Here is a 22,639-nt window from a genome sequence, read left to right as displayed (position 1 = left end):
AATGGCTCAATTGATGTAATTTAAGTAGCCCCTTGAAAACATAATCAACTTCCTTCATTCCTCCTCTTAACCTAAAATTATATCGATTTCACTCTTTGCCAATTATTTATACTTTTTTATTACATTTTATAACTCGCTTAAAGGGGTGGTTGAGTATGATTTAAATTTTCTAACTGTAGTTAGTGTGTAATGTTGCTGTTTGAGCGTAAACAACATCTGCAAAGTTACAACGCTCAAAGTTCAAAGCAAAGGAAGATATTTGCCTTTAAAGAAAAGGACTACAACAAACGGCTGGTAGGGACTACACAACATTCCTCCCGGGTTAGTGACATCAGCAACCCTAAAATGTACATAAGCCCCGCCCCCGGAACACACAGTCCATGTTGAAAAGAGGAAAAGTTGCTGTATAAGAGTACATTTGTGAGTCAGCTCAAACTTTAGCATCCATCTTTTCACATGCAATAGAAAGTCACTCTGTGTGCATCTCACAACAGTTCCTATATGAGCGATTTATAGATTAGCATGACAGAATATGCTAATTGAAGATAGTTAACTCCACATCAGCAACATAAATTCATCAACTAACCATTCAGAGACGTCCTGTTGCTTCTACATGTTGTCACTTCTTCTTGAGTCTCTCCATCTTTGTCTGACTCCGTTTTAACATTAAAGGCAGAACAGTTTCTGTCATTTTAGTGAGTCTGCGTGAGGTAATCGCAGCTGCTAACACACACCAGCTCTTGAAACCCCGCCCTCTGCAGCAGCTCATTTGCATTTAAAGGGACAGACACAAAACGGTGCATTTTTGACACGTGTGACAACTTTAACATGCTATATACAAATATCTGTAGGGTATTTTGTGGGGTATTAAAACTTCACACACACTCTGGGGACATCAGAGATTTATTTTACATCTTGTGAAAATGGCATTTTACAACCCCTTTAAATTTGTAAATGATAACCCAGTAATACTGTGTACACTACCGTTAAAAAGTTTGGGGTCAGTAAAGTTCGCTGGGACAAACTTTTATGTTGGCTTGACAAAGCCTTGTTTGAAAGTTTTATAAAATCGTCCTATTAATGAAAATCATCTGATCTAGAAAAGATCTGATCTAGAAAAGATCTTGAAATGGCAACCCAAGCCATAACAGGCCTGACCCGAGTTTGGTGGTTGTAGCTTACAATTCCTAGAAGGAGATACGGTTTAAATTGAGTTTACTTTCCTAAGCCAACATAAATATATTAAGACAGAAAACAGTTGTTTTAAATTGTAATATTCAATGCAACATTAAGTTTTTACTATATATTTTGATCAAATAAATGCAGCTTCTGTAAAGATACAATAACAACAAATCCCACAAGCCCTATAACTTTTATAGTGTGACTAAAACAAATGTGTATATGGGGACCTCGTTGTTGCTGGGTCACTATAACTGAGTGAGAGATGGACATGGCTGTTTACATAGATAATATCCATACGTTTAGCTGTGGGAGAAGTGGCTACATCTAATTAAATGACGTGACTGAGGCTTGGTCAGATGAAATGTAGCTGTTAGGGATTGGCTGATTACACGGTGGACGTGCGTTCTGCAGCATTCAGACAGACTCTGTGTGTTTCTGCAGCAGTTCTTGGTTTTTCCATAGGTCATGGTGTCAACAGAACCTCTGTTGCTTTTGTGACAAGACGCCATTCTCTGCCAAGATCAGCAGTGAAGTGATTTGTCAAGCTGAGGCCAACAGAAAAACTTGCAAAGAAAAGAACGAAATTTTGATCATTGACATTCTACCAAAAAAAAAATTTGGCCCAACTTTGAGTGTTTCATGTGCTCAAGATCAGAGCATCTCCAGAGGGTACGTCTGCTTTGATCAGCTGCTAAAGCTGAAAGAGTGCATTCAAAAATGTTCCAATAAGAAATAAATGCTGTTCAGTCACATGACCAGCTGCATAGGATGAACACTTAGAAAGTAGACGAGCAATGTCGAACCTCATGGCTTCAGCTCGGCGGAGTAAAGAGAAGAAAAGATTAGAATTACAATTTGTTGCCACTGCAAATATGTATTTTTATCATTTAATTTTTGCTTTGACTCGGACGTTAGGTTTCTGACACGCATGTGATAGAGGATTAAAGTTTGCAGACCAGACACACACAAACACTCTTTCTGTGTAATCTGTCTCTTTATTCCAGATAGACAGAATAGTTGAGCGTTGTGTGGGTGTTGTCTTTTTCCTTATGAATTTTTCTTCTTCTTTTTTTCAGTTGCTTAAATCTTGACCTCTTTTCCAGGTCAAAATGTTGGTTACGGGTCTTATTTATTGGCTTGTTTGCCCAAGTAATTTTTTACAGTGGTTTGTTTAGTTACAGATGGCTATTTACTGCACACACATCTTGAAAATAATGGCATCTGTTGGTGTGTTTCAGAGAAGGGGCGTAGTGTAATCTCGGGATTGTCCTCGTCTGCCGGTGCGGTGTGAATTTGCCTTTAAAGGCCACTTCACAGACGGCCAACAGCAACAGACACTTTGTGGGATCAGTGTTTTTCCCCTGTCTGCGGCTGTTGCTGTTGGTCGGCACTTGTTTTCACTGATTGAACGTTGAATCGCCATTTGTCGGGTTTTGTCATGTCTGAGAAGTGACGGTGCCGTTGATCTGTGTCTATCGGTGCTGTGTGAATTTGCCTTAAGAAGAGTCTTGAAGTCACTGCTGGCGTCTACACAACCCTACACACACCTTGGCAATAGAATCGCCATTGGCTATTAAAATTTTTTTTTAGTTTACTTGCCAGACTAATGTACTCTATATATATATATATATATATATATATATATATATATATATATATATATATATATATATATATTAGGGCTGTCAAAAGATGAATCGCGATTAATCGCATCCAAAATAAAAGTTTGTGTTTGTATAATATATGTGTGTATACTGTGTATAATTATTATGTATAAATACACACACATTCATGTATATATTTAAGAAATATTTGCATTTATATACTGTATATACATTTATATAATTTATATTATATATAAATATTTTATATTTAAATATAACCAATGTTTCTTAAATATATACATGATTGTGTGTGTTTTTATATATAAATAATTATACACAGTACACACACATATATTATGTAAACACAAACTTTTATTTTGGATGCGATTAATCTTTTGATAGCCCTAATATATATATATATATATATATAAATCAGCTTATCTTTGTAAAATGGCACGGCTTTTTTAATATCTCAGCGTACACTCTTAACATCAGTCAATCAAGCATTATATTATGATATGATAATCAAGCACCATTTAATGATATAACTTTAGTAATTAGAACTAAAACTTGCCAACTATGAATGCATGTTTGTCGTTTTGCTTTAGTCGATGTTTGATTTATCGCGGGTTTCCCTCAATGTCACATGTGCACTCCTTAAAAAAACAGTGCTGATTGTTGACATGCTAAAATATGTATATTAAAATCTACATGCATATTTAAATGGGATGAAAGATATGGAATGTACTGAATGTTAGCTTTCTTATTGTGCCCAAGAGTATGATATTTTTCCGCATGTCATTTTAACAAGAAACTATATGCTTCTAACCACAGATCAAGAGCTGTTGTTCCAACTACGTACGTTTGCGAATTTTTTTTGGGAACTATGGTTTCGTGAAACGCCAAATTGCTCAACTGTGTTGGTAACCTAGTCGGCTAACGAAGTTTTTGGGAAACGCACCCCTGTAATCTGTTTGTCCTGACGTGAATGCTATATTTACTTGCTAGAGAGTATAAGTGCCGTTTTTTTTTTTTTTTTAAGTTCTCATTCAAATATTGATTTGGTTTATAACTGGTCTTCATGTGTTCTGTGTGTGTCAGGACTCTTTGCCTTACTGCTGATGGTGCTGGAGTGGACCCGTCCAGGCCTGTCCTCCCCATTACGCCCCATCTGCGACCTGCGCGTCCTCGACCTCTACATTAAGGAGGCATGGGATGCAGAAGCTGCTATTGTGAGTGACATTCACATGACGGCTAAAGCGGTTCATTACAATTTCACATGGGACACTTTCTTGCGTTGCATCTGTGCAAATTTTAATCTTACACATTGTCAAGCTAACTCTCAGCGTGTGAATGTTCTTGTTATCGCAGAGAGCTTGTAAGGATGATTGCATCAGTGCAACAAACTTCACTGTTCCTCTGACCAGTGTTGATTTTGATGTCTGGGAAGCGATGAATGTAAGTGACATGAAGCTACATGTTCCTGTTGTGAAGATTGTAATATAATATAGCAATTTCCGTAATAAATAACATGTTTAACACTGCATTTAGCTTTAATATTCCTCTCTTCTGTGTGTGGCTTCAGATAGAGGAGCAAGCTCAGGAGGTCCAGTCAGGCATTCACGTGCTGAACGAGGCCATCAGCTCATTACAGGCATTTAATCAGACTGACGTGATACAATCCCACATAGATGCCACTATTAGTAACATTGTCAGCATCAGACAAGTGCTGCGAAGTCTCAGCATACCGGTGAGTTACACCGAGTCTCTTCTGCTCACCAAGGCTGCCTTTATTTGATACAGTGAAACAGTGCCCCTTTTTACTGATGTAATATAAGTCTCAGGTTTCCCCAGAATGTGTGTGTGAAGTTTCAGCTCAAAATACCCCACAGATCATGTATTTATATCATGTTGTTAATGCCCATTTTTGATTGGAAGTAAAAAACATGCTTTCTTCATTTATCTATCTTTAAAGGAATAGTTCACTTAAAAAAGGAAATTCTGTCATCATTTACTCACCCTCGAGTTGTTTCAAACCTTTATGAATTTCTTTCTTCTGCTGAACACAAAAGAAGATATTTTGAAGATTGTTGGTACCCAAAGAGTTGATAGACCCCATTGACGTCCATAGTATTTTCTTTTTTCCTATTATTATATAACGCACATAACTATAGAATTAATTCTTGATGCGCACGTGAGCGCCATCAGCGTTTCTCACAGGTTTGCGTTTAAAATCTGTGTAGAGAGAACGGTGTCGTCTTAGCGGCCCCTAATTTAATAACAAATTATCCTTTCGACGGAAGTTAATCAATCAAAACTAATTTTAGCTGGAAAATAACATTATTCAAGAACCGCTATGAAGCCAAAACAATCTGTTACCTTAAATTATCCGTTTATCTCTGTAAAGCAGATTTGAAACAATCTACATTGTTAAAAGCGCTATATAAATGAAGATGACTTGACTTGACTTGACTTATGGAAGTCAACTGTTTGGGTACCAACAATCTTCAAAATATCTTTCTTTGTGTTCAGCAGAAGAAAGAAATGCATAAAGGTTTGAAACAACTTGAGGGTGAGTAAATTATGACTTGGGTTTTAAGGGAACTATTCCTTTAAATGCAAATGAGCTGCTGCTCCCCGCCCCACTTTCCAGAAGAGGGCGGAGCCTTTACAGCTCGTGCCTCGGATACTCTGCTAAAAATGAAAGCATATGTGGTTTTGATTAGCGTCTCCTTCGTGGTCACGCTCGCGTGACACTGCGGTTCTCAATTCATCCCTAATTGATGGAGTGTGTAGCTTTTCATTTCTTAAACATCGATGTAGGAAGACATATCATGGCCATATTGCAGGATGACAATGTCCAGATTCATCAGGCTCAAATTGTGAACGAATGGTAAAGAATCGTTTTCACACATGAATTGGCACCTCATGATCTGTCTTCCTACATGGAGTGTGTAGCTTTTCTTAAACAACCATCAATTAGAATTAGAAGAACTGTTGTCAAACATATAACATGCTAGAAACACAATAATCATGGCAATAATGATCCAATCTTTTTGTATTTTTTTGGCCGTGCTATACCAAAATGTATTTAAAATACATTTATTTCATACTAAGTATACTACAAACCAGCATGTTTACTGACATATCGCTTGAGAATGACTGACATAAATATTATAATTAAACTTTACCTGGAGCACTTCTATATTGCACAATGCACATTTATTAATATTAAGCCTAAAATGTGTTTTAATATCACTATTAGTAGGGATAGTATGATCTCTGTATAATATCAATCTTTAAATGCAAGATATTTAAAGTTTACCTAAAGTACTTGCAATAGTTTCACTTTAGCACAATTAAAAGTAATACAAAGTATTTCTTTAGTTGGACCTCGGCACTATTCCCGGATAACAAAAGTGTATTAAGTGTATACAAAATTTATCAGACTTTAAGTATACCAATTTAGTATACCGAAAGGTCAATGGCAGGGTATTTATATTAAGTACATAAATATGTAAACGTATTTGTAGTATACTTAGTATAAAATAAATGGATTTCAAATATATTTTAGTGTATTTATTTTTCACTAGGGTTATTACAATTTAAAATAACTGTTTTCTATTTTAATATATTTGAAAATATCATTTATTCCTGTGATCAAAGCTGAATTTTCAGCATTATTACTCCAGTTTTATCAATTATCAATGTTGTGGTGCTTAATGTTTTTGTGAAAACAAGCTTCTTTGGTTAACAAAGTTCAAAAGAACAACACTTGTTTGAAATATTGAAATATTTTACATCTTTTGATCAAATGAATATGTTCTTGCTGAATTAAAGTATTAATTTCTTTCAAAACAACAAAACACATGTAGCGCCGTTGTGATTCGGGCAACCCGAGTTCGAGTCCCGGCTCGTGGACCTTTCCCGATCCCTCCCTCTCTCTCTCCCACCTCTGCTATTGTCCTATCCTAATAAAAAAAAAGGCAAAAACGCCAAAAAATAAATCTTTAAAAAATAAAAACAAGTCTTACTGACCCCAAAACATTTGAACGGTAGCGTTAGTTTTGGAAATTACATTCTTCGTTAATGTAACGGTTAGGATAATACACTTAAAACTGAATTTGCATTTGGCAGATACTTTTTTCCAAAGCAACACACTGTACAGTCCATTCAAGCTATACATTTGATTCAATATGCATATATTACATCTCCATTTCATCAGCTTGTCTGTTCCCTGGGAATCAAACCCCATGACCTTGGCATTGATTGCTTGCGTCATGCTCTACTACTCAAGCTACAGGAACAGGACAATGGATGTTATGCTAATCAAGTGCAGTGTACTACACACTTATGTCAGCTTCAGGAAGAGAGCATGTTCGTCACTTTGATTGTGTCATAGTGTTACATAAAAACAAGCAGCAACTATGGGACTATACTCTTAAAAAGTCTGTAAAAATAGGGTCCAATATACTGTCTTTATATGAAGGAATTTTTCCAGATATATATTTTTTAGTTTTTTTGTGTGTTTTATGGGTAAATAAATGTACATCAACTTAATGATAAATATTCTGGCAGAAAATTACCAGTACCTTTTACGTTTTTCTACAGATTTTCTTTTTTCTTACAGTGAATACAGAAAAAAATTTAAAATCTTGAATTTGTGTGTCTAAAATGTAAAACTGTCACAGAATATTTGAGTCATTGTTATTTTAATTTTATTATAGGTTTATTAATTTTTTGAATTTTACTTTTTATGCAAATTTTAATTAGTTGTTTAGTTTAGTTTTAGTTTTTTTTTTTATTTCCAGTTAATACTTTTAGTGCTTCAACTTAAAGAGGACCTATTATACCCTTTTACAACGTCTTGATTTTGTTTCTGGACTCTATTAGAAGAGGTTTTCGTTGCTTAAATCTTTAAAAACACCTTGTTTTTCACATATTCTCCATTGTTGCAGCTCCTCTTTTTCCAGTCTGTCAGTAACGCTCTGTTTAGTTCCTGTTTCTATGAAGCCCCTCCTTCTGAAAAGTGCAGTGTGCTCTGATTGGTCAGTTGGACCAGTGTGTTGTTGGTCAAGCTCTTCAAACGTGTTTAGGAAGTCCCACCGCCAGTTTCAGCGCGCTACTAACTAACTCAACCCGGCCTCGTCCCTTTATTCTGCGTATGCCTTGGGCGGGCATTATCTAATGAGGAATTTTGTGACGTGTTTGTTCCTGAAAGAAAACTCAAGACTACAATGGAGGCTTTTTTAGTGAGTTCAGAAACAGTGACACTGATAAAGAGAATAACTCCAGCTGGAGGGACTTTGTGCTTTTGGCCTTTTTTATCCTCAAACGGCAACATTACACACTGAAGAAAGTTGAACATTTATAAAAGCATAACAGGACTCCCTTAAAGGCAACATTTTGTTTAATCCAAGTTTTTCCAACTATTATTTATATATTTTTTTATTTCAGCTTAATTTCAATGAACAGAAATGCTTTAATAGTTTTAGCACCTGATAATAACCCTGATTTGAGTTACACTTTATACTTTGATTTCTCTCTGTCTCTCAGGAATATGTACCTCCAACCAGTGGTGGAGAAGACAAGGAGACGCAGAAAGCATCCTCAGTCTCAGAGCTGTTTCAGATCCACGTCAACTTCCTGCGGGGAAAAGTGCGTCTTCTGCTGGCCAGTGCACCTGTCTGCCATCAAGGTGTCAGCTGATACACAATTCAGACCAAGAGTCAAACTAATTGAAGCTCCTCATATCAGGAGGCAGGATATGGACTATTACAAAGGATATGTCGGCGAAGTTTGAATGACTGGGAGTTGTAGCACTTTGAAAGATTTACTCACAAAGGGAAAAGAATACATCCCCCAGAATGCTTTGCAAACCCATCTGCGTTACCCGGCAAAAATCAACCAGAAGGCATCATAAAACTGCAAGAAATCACTCCTCTTTCCCCATATGACTGATGCAACTTTCCCAGCTCGACTGGGAAGGGTTATCTGGGACTCTTTAAAAGTGTTTTGTACTGCTTATGAAATTGTCATTATTTATATAGATTATATATATTTCCTAGAGCTGGAATCACTGGCTTTTGCAGGTTCTTCTCTGAAGCTATACAAGAGAAAACCTCTCTTCCTCCATCCACCATGGCCTCAAGCACCTCCAAACGATGAACTGTTGATAGAGAAGACTATTTATCAATATTAATTATGCACTGTAGGTTTTATATTCATTTCCGTGTATATGTGTGTGTGTGTGTGTGTGTGTGTGTGACTTTTTGAGAATGCTGCAGGGAATGTTTTAAATGTCAGGGGAGGAAGGTTGTAATGCTGAGTTCTTACGGGTCAGTTGGGGTGAACAGGAAGAAGGACGAGATTGCTGCTTGTGTCGGGGGAATTGAAAGCTTTCGTGAGAGAGCTGATGAGGCTCTGCGTTTGCTCATGTCTGAATTACGCCGATGAGCGCGGCCTTGTACAGATAACGATGGTGCCAGGAAAAATATTGATTAGTGTATGACGAACATCCTAGATTACTTCCACTTCACGCTCAACGCTGCATACTTTCCTTTGGGAAATGATCGTAAGGTTGACATTTTGTTTCTCTTTTTCTGTTTAACTTGTTTGTGTTTTTCATAAATAGCCTGTTGTTGTTTTTTTACATCTGTCAGTCAGTCACTGTCTGGGTGCAACAAAGTATGTTTGTAGTTGTTTTTTCCTGTTATTTTGCTGTTGTGTGGTTCTTTCATCACAATGTTATTTGGTATTCAAATACAAAGTATTATTCATAGCTAAAAACGAGGAGAGTTTCTTTTCGTCTTATGAAGCTGAGAATACACTGCTCACCATTCTGTAAATACATGAATTTCCAAGGTGAATTTGATATGAATGCAAGTACTTTTTTTTATAGCTATGATAGAGTGAATATAGGCATACATTATGCCTAAGCCATAACTGGAGTATAAGTATTGCATTTTTGTCATGTTGTTTCCTCTGAAGGAATTTAGTCACACCACTAAATATTTTTGAACACGGTTTGTATCATTCTTTTCGCCTTAACACCAAAATTTCACGTCATGAATGGCTGGACGAACACTTTGATCCAGTAATACTCTTTGAAAGAAGACCTAATCTATAACTGGTCAGCCAACAGCTGTCAGGAATCCTTGTATTCAATTCAAATTTATTTGTATAACACTTTTCACAATACATATTTCAAAGCAGCTTTACTGGAAAATGCATGTTTCTACATTACAATTTAGAGTCATTTGTTATCAGAGGTGACTGTCAACGTAATGTCCATATGTACAGTTAATAAGATAATACAAATCATGCAGTTAACTATCATCATGTATTCATTTAAGCAGAAACAATGAGCTCATTAAAGCAATTATTACAAGTTGTGATCGTAATGATTACAATATATCGAAAATTTGCCAGGAACTAGCTTTTCTGCATCAGAAACCGATAACGTGCCATAGCTTAGCAATGTTTCTGAGGTGAAAGGTGGCTGTTTTTGTAACATTTGAAATATGATTATCAAAAGACAAGTTGCTGTCTAATATAACACCCAGTTCTTCAACTGTAGAGGATGAAGATGCTCTAGTCTGTACAGGGTTTTGGTCCAATAAGTAATACTTCAGTCTTATCCGAATTTAATAGAAGAAAATTACTGGTCATCCAGTATTTTATATCTTTAACACATAATTTAGAGATTTCATCTGATCGTGATCATCGGCATAGTGGAAAATAATTCCATGTTTTCTAATAATATTACCAAGAGTGTATATTGAAAAAAGCAGAGGGCCTAAAACAGAACCTTGTGGCACGCCATGATGTTAACTTGGATAATTCTCCATTGAAATAAACAAAATGATAACACTAATCGATCTAAGAGTACGTCTTGGTGTATAATGTCAAACACAGCACTAAGATCAAGTGAGATGCAGCCTTGGTAAGAAGCTAGAAGCAAGTCATTAATTTAACGAGTGCAGTTGCTTTGCTATTATGGGACCAGAATCCCGACTGGACTTTTTCATAGATATATATTTTAAAAAATTTGCAGAAAGGAGCACATGACTTTATCTTTGATAAAAGTAGGTATAATGAAGGCAGGAAGGTCCAACAATGTATTTTTACTTGCCAGCACAACTGCTGCATGGTCATTAGTATACACACAAAAATAAATACATAAACTGGTTCTGAAAGGGGAAACATGAAATGGCACAATCGCACATTACTTCTTGGTACACCAAAGCAATAAAGTTCATATTCAAACTCAAATGCAAGGCTTAATAGTTTTAGCTTCAGTCTGAACCAGACCAAAACACGTACCAAATAAAACAGACAACGCCTTTAAAGCACACCACAAACTTTACATTAATGTTTATGAAGTCTTTGAAGATCCCATTTATTGTGTTGATAGCTGATACTTATCCTGGCTCTACGGGTTGGGATAAAACACCTTGATGTGGATGGCCGAGTTATTACGGGTGCGTGTAAGAGGCTCTCCAGCTTCATCTGGATCCTCGGGCTCCAGGTCGTCGATGAGCTCTACGGTGGATGTGTTGGCGGCCAGTTGCAGCGCACCCTGGCTGGACGTCTGAAGCTGTAGGGCGATGTTAATGGCCCGGTTGATAGCCAGTCCCAGACCGTGGATGCAGATTTCCCTATGAGTGTCTAGAAGTTTCTGACATCTCGCCAGCTGGGCCTTGAAGTCTGTTTTCATGTTGACGTAGACGTCGTTCCGTCGTTTGGGTAATTTGCGAGGCAGACGCTTGCGGAGGGTGTACTCCATCGGGTCCATCTCAAGAGACGAGCCCTCAGGGGTGGGCAGCACCATCGGATTGTGGGGTACAGAAGCGGACACTGGGCTGCGTGGCTCGGCCATGACAAATCACTGGAAAAGCGATGTACACAGAGAATCAGATGTGTTAATCATTGTTTAATGGTGAATTCTTCACAAAGGGACAAAGAAGACATTTGTGTGCATATTGGCATTGTGTAACCTGTTGAACTCGAGCGGGACTCGAACCAGCGTGGGAGGTGGGCGTGCTAACAAGGTAGCTAAAGACCGCAGCCGCTAATGTAGGTCGCTAGCGCGCCTCTTGAGATCAGGGGAATGAGGTTTCACACACACAGCTCATACTGGCCTATGTCCGTTACGCTCACCCCCCTAAACCTCACTCCCATCCGGGTCACGGCACCAAATTCACCCGGTCCTACTCGACCCACTCTGTGCGAGATTTGAAATAAGGGAAAATGCTATTCCAAATTCAGATATAAATAAATTCATGTGTTTTTTTATTTTAACTAAACAAACTAAAATGCAAATCCATGATGTACTACACAGCTGCATCCAAAAATCGCATACTTAACACAGTATGTGACAAAAGTATGTCCAAATTCACAGTACTCATAAAAGAGGAGACAAAAAGCACCCAGATGATCAACTACTTCTGGTGAGATTCTGAAGTGTGCATACGATGGAGACTTTACTATACCATGAGGCCACAGGTGGAGATTAGTGAATGACAGTGAAGTAAGGGAACTGATGCTGGGAGGTCACATAATAATGACAATGGCGAATGTAGTACGTCCAGATTACATTCATATACTACATAGATAGAACATAATTGTTTTAGCGGTCCTGAAGTTATTACTTATTCAAAATAAGTACCTACTCAAGTATGCGATTTCGGACGCAGCCCTTATTTCGCGCAGTACGGTTTTGATTCATTAAAAAGAACCGACACGTATGAATAATTCATTTGGGAATCGGACTCGGCTCGTCGCGCTGCATGTTACAGACTCACTGAAAACGAGCCGACTCAAACGAGTCTTTCGTTTGTGAATCTATACACTGTTCGCTCTGTATGTTTTGAGTGTATGTTTGTATCATTGCGGATTAATCGATATGCTACATACATTCATATAGTCATTTTTTTTTTTTTTTATTATGAATCGTACCTTGAATTAGAAGAGCTTGTTTTTTTCTTCTTCAGCTCCACGCCAAATAGCTGGTAAATAAACTAATCTTCGTTTCGGTAGGTCTGTCTTCTCTCCTCATGTAACGTTACCGGAAGTCCTTTCGGCTTCTCACAGGAACTGATACTTAAAGCCGTTCTGTTTGTTTACATAATACTAGCCTCTTTTTGAAAATTATATATTTGCTTATTCCGTATACTGTATAGTTGTAAATTAATATAAAGTAAAATAAACGTGTATAAAACAGGTTATATTTGTCTCCGTACCATTATGAAACTAATCATTACTAAAAGGGGAATATTGCGCTGTGAGTGTCTTTTATTTTGAAGTTCATCCAGTTCATCCGCGTAGTGTGTATGACTAGTGCAGTCAGCGTTGGATTACTAGACGTAAACTAAACTCAATGAAATCTGTTTCGTTTGTAAGATCTTTTTAATTCACTGTTTATCTAGGGTTAGTTTCATTTCAACCATGTCGGACACATGGAGTCACATCCAGGCGCACAAAAAGCAGCTGGATTCCCTGCGAGAGAGGCTGCAGAGGAGAAGAAAAGACCCAACTCAGATGGGCACTGGTGTGTTGACTAACTTCTTTACATGCTATGAGATCTGCAAAACGATTAACTGTGTCTTAAGTGGTATTTGATTTACTTGTTAATAAAATATAACTACCCAGAAATGTGATGAGAGTTACCACGTTGATGCTGATTCAATCAGCTTTATTTGCTTGCCTTTAAGTGCTGAATATTGAGTACACACAGGATTATGTCAGAACAGAAGTGATGTTAAAAAAACATGTTGAGAATTTGAATGTGTGTCAAAGAAAGAATGGACCAGGTTTTCACCATTATTTTTGCAGTAAGTGAATTAGTGAGTATATGGTGCCACCTACTGTATGCATTTCCTAACATTTAGTTCTTGTTTTTGTTTTAGCAGAGGTCGGAGGTGTTGAGGGTGGATCTGCGAGGAGCGACAGTCCCGGACCGGCTCTCCAGAGTCCTCCACAGGTGGAAGATGAACAGCCTCCCGATCCAGAACTAGAGAAGAGACTGCTGGGATACCTGTCCGAACTGAGTCTTTCTCTGCCTACTGATTCCCTAGCAATCACCAACCAACTAAACACTGTAAGAGCTGTGAACGTGCTTTTGTACTCTACCAGTCACACACCTGCTATTACTATTTTCCACATTTTAGAAAAATAGTAAAGTTGTCAAAACTGTGAAGTATATTGATTATGAGAAACATAAATAGAGTTATTGAGAGAACTCCAGACACACTCATATCTGTGTAATTGTGTTTCTATGGCCCTGTTTACACCTGGTATTAAGATGCGTTTTTGTCGATCGGATCACAAGTAGACGACGAAGACATACACGTTTAATCCGTCTCTTTTGTTCACTTTCAACCACTTCTGTCCTGATTTCTTCGAGGGGAGGGTCAATGGGCAGTAAATGTATGTGTTTTTTTAGATCTTTTCCTCTAATGGACAAAATAAGCTCACGCAATTTACATATGATCACATCCGGAGACGACGGAAAAATACACAGAGAGCATCAGCTTTAGTTTCTGCTCTGACAAGTAAACTTAAAAGGTGAAACTAATGTATTATATAGACTCATTACATGCAAAGTGAGATATTTCAAGCCTTTATTTGTTATAATTTTGATGATTATGGCTTACAGCTTATGAAAACCCCAAATTCAAAATTAGAATATTGTGAAAAGTTTTCATAAGCTGTAAGCCATAATCATCAAAATTATAAGAAATAAAGGCTTGAAATATCTCACTTTGCATGTAATGAGTCTATATAATATATTACTTTCACCTTTTAAGTTGAATTACTGAAATAAATGAACTTTTGCACCATATTCTAATTTTTCCAGTGTCACCTATATATTCATATTTTACTTGACCAGACCTAAAATAAATATAAAAAATTACCTATTTTAGTTATTTTAGTATGAGATAAAGATCCACTGTCCTGAATTTGACAGCTTGACATGTTATGTTGTGTTGTGTTGTGTTGTGTTATCCGCAAGACCAGCCGAACGCTGTGAGTGTGTGTGTTAGAAATCAGAAATGGTTTGAGAACATTATGCTTGATACGTTTTTCAACTTCAAACCAAACTTGGGTATTCAGCCGACAAAGTTTAAATCCCGTCTGTCTAGCCGCTTCCCATGATGTTACTCATTAGGTCAGTAGACGGAGAAAAGACGGTCTTTTGTGGCTGTTTGAACACATTCGACCACATGAGCGTTTACACTATGAAAGCAATCCAGTCGAATGTGTTTTCGACTCCCTCTAGAAGTGGTTGAAAGTGGACAAGCTCAAAAAGTTTTAGACCCCGTTTACACCTGCATTTAGCGTCGTCCACTTGTGATCCGATCGACCAGAGCTCACACTACCAGGTGTAAACTGGACCTGTGTTTTTCTTTAATTCTTCCCTCTCACTCTTCCTTATGTACTCAGTCTGAGTCTGCAGTTACCCATGCCTGCATCCAAAGTCTCCTCCTCAAATTTTCTGCTCAAGAGCTAATCGAAGTTCGTCAGCCATCCATCGCTGCCTCCTCATCCTCTTCCCCGTCCACCCTCGTCACTTCTGTCGACCACACCAAACTATGGGCTATGATTGGCAGCGGAGCCCAGCCGCAAAGAACCGGCGTTAAAAGAAAAGGAGATGACATCATTCATCAAAAAAGAGCCCCAGGCTCCTCCCCTTTGCTTCAACCTCCACCTTCCCCTCCCAAGAAATCCTCTATCTCAATGGCTACTGCCTTAAACTCCCTGCTAACCGGATCCTCTGGGGTCGGGGGGGGCGGACCTGAGAAAAAAGGGCGGAGCAATAAAGTGCAAGCTTCTCACCTGGACATGGAGATCGAGAGTCTACTGAGCCAGCAGTCCACTAAGGAACAGCAAAGCAAAAAGGCATAAATACCTAAGTAGCAAATCACTCAAGCTTTGACTATTTGTATGTATGTGGAGTCTTATGTATGCATGCTTGTGCGTCAGGTGAGCCAAGAGATCCTAGAGCTTTTGAACACCAGTTCAGCGAAGGAACAGTCGATTGTGGAGAAGTTTCGCTCGCGAGGCAGAGCTCAAGTGCAGGAGTTCTGCGATTACGGGACTAAAGAAGAGTGTGTGCAGTCGGGGGACACGCCACAGCCCTGCACCAAGTTGCACTTCAGGTCAGTTCACACTCACACATTATTAAAGGGTGTTGTATAATGCCCTTTTCACAAGATGTAAAATAAATCTCTGATGTCCCCAGAGTGTGTATGTGAAGTTTTAGCTCAAAATACCCCACAGAAATTTTTATATAGCATGTTAAAGTTGTCACTTTTCGAAGGTGAGCAAAAACGCACCATTTTTGTGTCTGTTCCTTTAAATGCAAATGAGCTGCTGCTCGTGGCTCAGAGGGGCGGGGTTTCAACAGCTCCTGTCCTTTTACCACACACACACATGCACTAAAAAGTTAAAAAACGTTTAGCCTTTTCTGTTAAATGTGTCAGAAAGATGGAGACTCAATAAAAAGTGACAACATTTCTGAATGGTTAGTTGGTGAATTTATGTAGATGATGTGTAGTTATCTTCTAGTCATTGATTAGCATATTCTGTCTTGATCATCTATAAATCGTGTTCCCGCGGCCGGGTTTATGTAAATTTTTGGGTTGGTGATGTCACTAACCCGGGAGGAATGTGTTGTAGTCCCTACACCAGCCGTTTGTTGTAGTCCTTAAAAAACGATTTCTTTAAAAGAAAATATTTCCCTTTGCTTTGAACTTTGAGTATTGTAACTTTGCAGATGTTGTTTATGATCAAACAGTAACATTACACACTAACTAAAGTTAGAAAAGTGAAATAATAATCAACCACCCCTTTAAACATTAATAAATAACAATGCACACACTCACACAAATGATGTTTCTTCTCTGCATTTCTCCTCTTCTCTAGCTTGCTTCCTAATCTAGTTGTCTAATAAACCTGGCATTGTATATTACTATTATTGTTGCTCTTTGACAAATCACTTGTGTTGTAAGTCACTTTGGATAGCAGCGTCTGCTAAATGCATAAATGTAAAAAACAAAAAACACACCACATACATTTTATATAAATGAAAAGAATAAATTTAGAGATAATAGTAATCATAATTATTAATATTAAACATAATGAACTCACTCCATTTTGATCAATTTCACAGAAAACAAGACTTATTTTATGTAATTTTGTATCTCTGGTAATAGTATCATATAAAATGTATTTCCATATTCTAGTGGTTGGAAGCAGAGCAATTCAAGCTACTTTTTTAATAAAAATTAATTGAATAGTATCTGTTGTAAGTTGTTTTTTACAAAGTCTGAAGTGTTGCTAATACATCTCAATGTGTTTCTCCCAAGACATTTACATTTAGATAACATATTGACATTGTGTTCCCTTCCGTTTATTCAATTAAAAAGTATTTACATGGTCTTTAGAAAGGGTTAGTTCAACCTAAAATGAAAATTAGGTCACTGTTAACTCACCCTGGTTTTGTTCTAATGCCGTATTACATTATTTCTTTTTCGGACCACAAACGGAGAATACAAATAAAAAAAGTCCCTCTCGTCTATATAATGGCAGTGAATAGCAACCAGCATCAAACTTTTAAGAAGAGACGCAAAAGTATCTCAGAATGGTCTAATGTGACAAATGCCATATATTCCAAGTTTACGATGAGGTTTGGTGAAAAACAAACCGAAATGTTATGTACTGTTTAATTTTACACCGTCGGTGAATGAATGGGTGAATGTGAGGCAATATGTAAAGCGCTTTGGTGGCCATGGGTCTGTTAAAGCGCTATATAAATGCAGTCTATTTACCATTTAATGAAAATCCTACAGTGGCCGAGAGAGTTCAACTGAAGAAAACGCATGTGAATAGAAAAAACACCAGCAAATGAAGAAAACACGTTCAACAGTTTGACAACACATGTGCTGCAAAAATACAACGCAATTAAATACAGAAACGCTGCAAATACTCACAACAAGTGACTAACCTGGCGGAGACGTGCTTGTTGATTATTTGCAGAGCGTTTCTGTATTTAATTGCGTATATATGGACAAGTTTGAGCAGGAAATGTTTAAAAATGTCTCCTTTTGTGGTCTGAAAAATAAAAAAGACATACTGCATTAGAACAACACGAGTAAATGATGACTTTTCATTTTAGGGTGACCCCTTAAACCTGTAAAAGCCCTGCTCATTATAATGTGACTTTCCTAGGCGAATCATCAACAAACACACAGACGAGAGCCTGGGCGACTGCTCCTTCCTGAATACGTGTTTCCACATGGACACTTGTAAATATGTGCACTATGAGATTGACAGTCCTGCTGAGGCCGAGGGTGATGCCCTGGTCCTGCAAGCTGGGGCCGCTGAGCTCGGCCTGCACTCCACCGAGGAAGACAGCAACGTTGGCAAGCTGTTTCCTTCACAGGTACAGTATCTGTAATAGCTGAAAATCACCAACACCAATATATAGTAATATAAAATTAGGCTTAGTCTCTTGATGTGTTTCTAATCTGTAATTGCTTTCGAAGCCTCTTCTATTGCACATTGGCTCTTATCCGCATTTTGATTTCAATGGTTAAAACTGCATTTTTATTTTAAGACACACTACAGTTAAAAAATTTGTGGTCGGTAAGATTATGTAATAATTTAATGTTTTTGAAAGAAGTATTTTATGCTCAGGCTGCGTTTATTTTAGTAAAATACAGTAAGGACAGTTTAAAATAACCATATATATATATTTTTTTTTAAATAATTTATTTCTGTGATCAAAGCTGAATTTTCATTATTATCAATGTTGAAAACTGAGAAATTTTTGATTAATAGAAAGTAATAAAGAACAGCATTTATTTGAAATAGAAAACTTAACTCTCACTTTTGATAAATGTAATGTATCCTTGCTGAATAAAATAAAAAATAATAATAATTTAATCTTACTGACCCCAAATCTTTGAAAAGTAGTTTAGACTAACATTCAAAGGTTTGGGGTCTATTTAACAATGAATCCTAAAAAAAATATTTACTCTGTTAAAACATTTACACAAAAAATGTAATCAGCACAACTGTTGGATTCAACATTGATAATAATCAGAAAAGTTTCGTAAGCAGCAAATCACCATATTGGAAAGATTTCTGAAGGATCATGTGACACTGAAGACTGCAGTAATGATGATGCTTTGCATCACAGGATTAAATTATATTTCAAAATATATTAAAATAGAAATGTATTTTCCATTGTAATAATGTTTTATAATATTACTGTAGTTTTGACTTTCAGACTTTCAAAAGCATTAAAAAAATCGTACCAACCTCAAACTTCTGAGCGGTAGTGTATAACAGATACATGCCCTCTGACCTTATCCCAGTGGATTTGCTGTGACATCCGTTATCTGGATGTGTCCATCCTGGGGAAGTTTGCAGTGGTGATGGCCGACCCGCCGTGGGACATTCACATGGAGCTTCCCTACGGAACGCTCACAGACGACGAGATGAGGAAACTCAACATTCCGATTCTGCAGGACGACGGTTTCCTCTTCCTCTGGGTGACAGGAAGGTAGGGGCTCTGGGGGACCGGGCACACAAAGCTTCTCCAGACACTCATATCTCGGTGTAATCAAATCATTTCGCGTCACTAAATAGAGGTAAACCTGAATATAAAAAGTAGAGATCAGAGCATAGATGAATTTGATATATCAGAGTTACATATTCAACAGCTCTGCACACTTGATTAAACCTGTGTCTAAATACATTTTCCATTATTGTATGCATGCCATAAGAGGAGTTAATAATAATAATAATAATAAGACATTTTATTTTTTAATGCGCTTTTCTCACACCCAACGTGCTAACAGAGTAAAAGACAAGAAAAACAAATAATACAATATACAGGTGAAACTCAAAGAATTTGAATATGGTGCAAAAGTTCATTTATTTCAGTAATTCAACTTAAAAGGTGAAACTAATATATTATATAGACTCATTACATGCAAAGTGAGATATTTCAAGCCTTTTTTGTTATAATTTTGATGATTATGACTCACAGCTTATCACAATATTCTAATTTTGAATTTGGGGTTTTCATAATCTGTAAGCCATAATCATCAAAATTATAACAAATAAAGGCTTGAAATATCTCACTTTGCATGTAATGAGTCTATATAATATATTAGTTTCACTGTTTAAGTTGAATTATTGAAATAAATGAACTTTTGCACGATATCACCTGTACAACAAACAATTTAAAACAATATAATGACTATACCCTGATTAGCATCTAAGACATGATAAGCAATTTCTTAAAACGTTTATTAAAAGAGCTTAATGTGTGTTATGTATGAATAAATGATCTGAACAGTTTGAAAGGAGGTGATGTAATGCTTGGCAACGATCCAAATGCAGGTCAACAATAGTTAATTTTCTGTCTTCACAGAGCTATGGAGCTGGGCAGAGAGTGTCTGAGCTTATGGGGGTATGTGATTCTACATGTGGAAAAATGTAAATCTCTTTAAAGGGAACTAATCAGTAAAGGAAATCTTTTAATCTGTTTCTGTCGCTCCATCAGCTATGAGCGTGTGGATGAGATTATCTGGGTGAAGACTAACCAGCTTCAGAGGATCATTCGTACTGGAAGGACTGGACATTGGCTGAATCACGGCAAAGAGCATTGCTTGGTACGTGTGAGAATATACACTACAGTTCAACATGTTTGGGGTCAGGAAGATTTTTTTTTTTAGGTCGGTAAAATGTTTCTGAAAGGACTCCGTTATGCTCACATTTATTTGATCAAAAACACAGTAAAAACAGTAATATTGTGAAATTTTATTAAAATTTGATATATTTTGAAATGTAATTTATTCCTGTGATCAAAGCTGAATTTTCAGCATCATTACTCCAGGCTTCAGTGTCACATGATCCTTCAGAAATCATTCTGATATGATGATTTGCTGCTCGAGGAACATTTCTGATTATTATCGATGCTGAAAACAGTGGTGTTTTTGCAAATGCAATGTTAGTCTTTGACGCAATTTAATGTATCTTTTCTTTTTTCTTTTTTCTTTTTATCTTACTGACCCCAAAGTTTTGAACGGTAGTGTAGAAGAATGAAGTTATTATTTTATTCAATCTGACAGTGTTCAGATATTATTACACGGCTCTTTGGAGTAACTCAAAACTATAGAGCCCTTAAAGGGACATGGCGATGGAAAAAATATGAGATGGGAGGAAAAAATATATTTCAATGCTTTTGCGTTCACTCGCCACAGTTTTATGTTCCCATGAGAAACTTTACTCTCGCTTGCAAAACTTTTGCATTCGCTTGCAAAGAAAGCATTCATTTTTCCTGCCATCTAATTTTTTTCATTTTTTTTCAATTTCCATGCCGTACAAAAACAGAATTTCATAACGTATCACAGTGAAAGAATCCTGATCTCACTGTTGGGGGTTTATTTCAGTGATCATAATGGCAAGTTGGATATATATTAACCCTTACATATTCTCTCTCTCTCTCTGTTTGTTTGTTCAGGTGGGAGTAAAAGGAAACCCACAAGGTTTTAACAGAGGTCTTGACTGTGATGTTATAGTGGCAGAGGTCAGTCATAACCAATATTACTAATAAAGCAGTGATGAATATAAACTGCCCCTGTTATGCAATTTTAAAGGTTCCTAATTTTGTTTTAGAGTCTCCTACAATAGGTTTACATGCATCCAAGGTCAAAAAACACTTTTCTCATAATAAATACATTACACATCACCTAATGTCTCAAAGATTCAGTCTCTCTGAATCCCTTCTTTCCGAAAGTCTACTCTGCTCTGATTGGTCAGACGGTCCAGTCTGTTGTGATTGGCCGACCGCTTACAGCGCATGTCAGAAACGAAACACCCATTATCATATCTGAATATCCGAACAATAACGATGGCGTCGGTTTTTCAGTCTATTCATCTATTCCAGCGCGAGTCCTCGTTCTTCTGAAGTGCATCAGTGGATTCTCAGCGCTGAAAACAGCGTCTTCTCGACATGAACGACACGAACCAAACTCTTCCAGTCTCAGATACAACTACAGTGTTTGAGAGTCACAGACATTGTTCACAGGCAGCCAATGAAGACCATAGACTGGCTTTATGCAAATGTATTACATTGTTACGTAGGTTTGTAACGGGACGTGAGACTGGAATTACCGACGACTCGTTTCAACAGTTCAGAATCAATTCTTTAATTTAGGAGACAATAACTTTATTTGTTATAATGCAATATTACTCACTGCATGAAAGGTAATATTTGAAAAAGCATATTAGGGGCACTTTGAAAGTCTGTTATGATAAGTACACTAAATGATCTATTTCCTCTGTCTACACAAAAGGTCCGCTCCACAAGTCATAAACCAGATGAAATCTATGGAATGATTGAGCGTTTGTCTCCGGGCACAAGAAAGATCGAACTGTTTGGCAGACCACACAATGTGCAGCCCAACTGGTGAGTCAGACATTCGAGAGCTTTCTTGATTTCCAAATCACTTATGAGACAAAGTTACAGATTGTTATCAGATGTGCAGTTGTCTTCCTTATTAACTCACTTGTTGTCTTTCTCATTCGTTCCCCGTTTTGTTTTCCAGGGTAACTCTTGGTAATCAGTTGGACGGCATTCACCTTTTAGACCCTGAAGTAGTGGCGCGTTTTAAAAAGCGCTACCCTGACGGAGTCATTTGCAAACCTAAAAACATGTGAGGACAGGACTCGTGAATGTACAGCTGCTGGATGAACTCGGCCACAGGATTCAAGACTGAAAGGAACAGACTTTTGTACCACTTTGCTTTTTTCAATAAAAATGCTGAACCACA

General features: G+C 37.3%; 4 protein-coding genes across 13 annotated transcripts in view; 2 read left to right on the top strand and 2 right to left on the bottom strand.

Annotated features, from left to right (window-relative positions):
• The window catches only part of epoa (erythropoietin a), a 26,240-nt gene extending 16,429 nt beyond the window's left edge, over positions 1-9,811 (top strand). Inside the window, exons 3-6 of one of the 2 annotated variants that reach the window (XM_079638983.1) lie at positions 3,888-4,018; positions 4,158-4,244; positions 4,372-4,536; positions 8,343-9,811. In XM_079638983.1, the coding sequence (XP_079495109.1) occupies positions 3,908-4,018; positions 4,158-4,244; positions 4,372-4,536; positions 8,343-8,495 (516 nt within the window). In that variant the 5' untranslated portion in view covers positions 3,888-3,907 and the 3' untranslated portion in view covers positions 8,496-9,811. The remainder of the gene's footprint in view (positions 1-3,887; positions 4,019-4,157; positions 4,245-4,371; positions 4,537-8,342) is intronic. The other variant, XM_079638982.1, reaches the window with a different exon arrangement.
• The window catches only part of tm4sf5 (transmembrane 4 L six family member 5), a 367,250-nt gene that overhangs the window by 319,923 nt on the left and 24,688 nt on the right, over positions 1-22,639 (bottom strand). The gene's annotated exons all lie outside the window — the stretch shown is intronic.
• On the top strand, positions 9,166-22,639 carry mettl3 (methyltransferase like 3). 8 transcript variants are annotated; one of them, XM_079638812.1, is made up of 12 exons: positions 9,166-9,360; positions 13,217-13,338; positions 13,697-13,887; positions 15,234-15,689; positions 15,774-15,949; positions 18,021-18,234; positions 19,172-19,359; positions 20,236-20,274; positions 20,368-20,476; positions 21,328-21,393; positions 22,163-22,275; positions 22,415-22,639. In XM_079638812.1, the coding sequence occupies exons 2-12, from the start codon at positions 13,236-13,238 to the stop codon at positions 22,524-22,526; spliced, it is 1,767 nt and encodes a 588-aa protein (XP_079494938.1). In that variant the 5' UTR covers positions 9,166-9,360; positions 13,217-13,235; the 3' UTR covers positions 22,527-22,639. The 8 variants fall into 8 exon arrangements, with proteins under 8 accessions (XP_079494938.1, XP_079494943.1, XP_079494942.1 ...); XM_079638817.1 differs by having other exon boundaries at positions 9,190-9,360; positions 13,700-13,887; XM_079638816.1 differs by lacking the exon at positions 9,166-9,360 and adding an exon at positions 12,265-12,369 and having other exon boundaries at positions 13,223-13,338; positions 13,700-13,887.
• pop7 (POP7 homolog, ribonuclease P/MRP subunit) lies at positions 9,935-12,901 on the bottom strand. Its single transcript, XM_079638999.1, has 2 exons — positions 12,747-12,901; positions 9,935-11,676 (listed from the first exon to the last, which is right to left on the bottom strand). The coding sequence occupies exon 2, from the start codon at positions 11,665-11,667 to the stop codon at positions 11,221-11,223; it is 447 nt and encodes a 148-aa protein (XP_079495125.1). The 5' UTR covers positions 11,668-11,676; positions 12,747-12,901; the 3' UTR covers positions 9,935-11,220.

This window comes from Phoxinus phoxinus, assembly GCF_949152265.1.
Source record: "Phoxinus phoxinus genome assembly, chromosome: 2".
In the NCBI taxonomy this organism is placed as follows: domain Eukaryota; kingdom Metazoa; phylum Chordata; class Actinopteri; order Cypriniformes; family Leuciscidae; genus Phoxinus; species Phoxinus phoxinus.
The sequence above is the reverse complement of the archived record's forward strand: the minus strand, read 5'-3'. Positions and strand labels throughout refer to the sequence as shown.

What these genes read in the sequence shown, in the direction of transcription:
- mettl3 (XM_079638816.1), top strand. An exon ending in TCACCAACCAACTAAACACT is followed by an intron (nt 13,888 to 15,233) that starts GTAAGAGCTGTG and finishes TTATGTACTCAG; the next exon opens with TCTGAGTCTGCAGTTACCCA. An exon ending in CACAATGTGCAGCCCAACTG is followed by an intron (nt 22,276 to 22,414) that starts GTGAGTCAGACA and finishes TTTGTTTTCCAG; the next exon opens with GGTAACTCTTGGTAATCAGT.
- pop7 (XM_079638999.1), bottom strand. Translation starts at nt 11,667, where the DNA reads ATGGCCGAGCCACGCAGCCCAGTGTCCGCTTCTGTACCCCACAATCCG.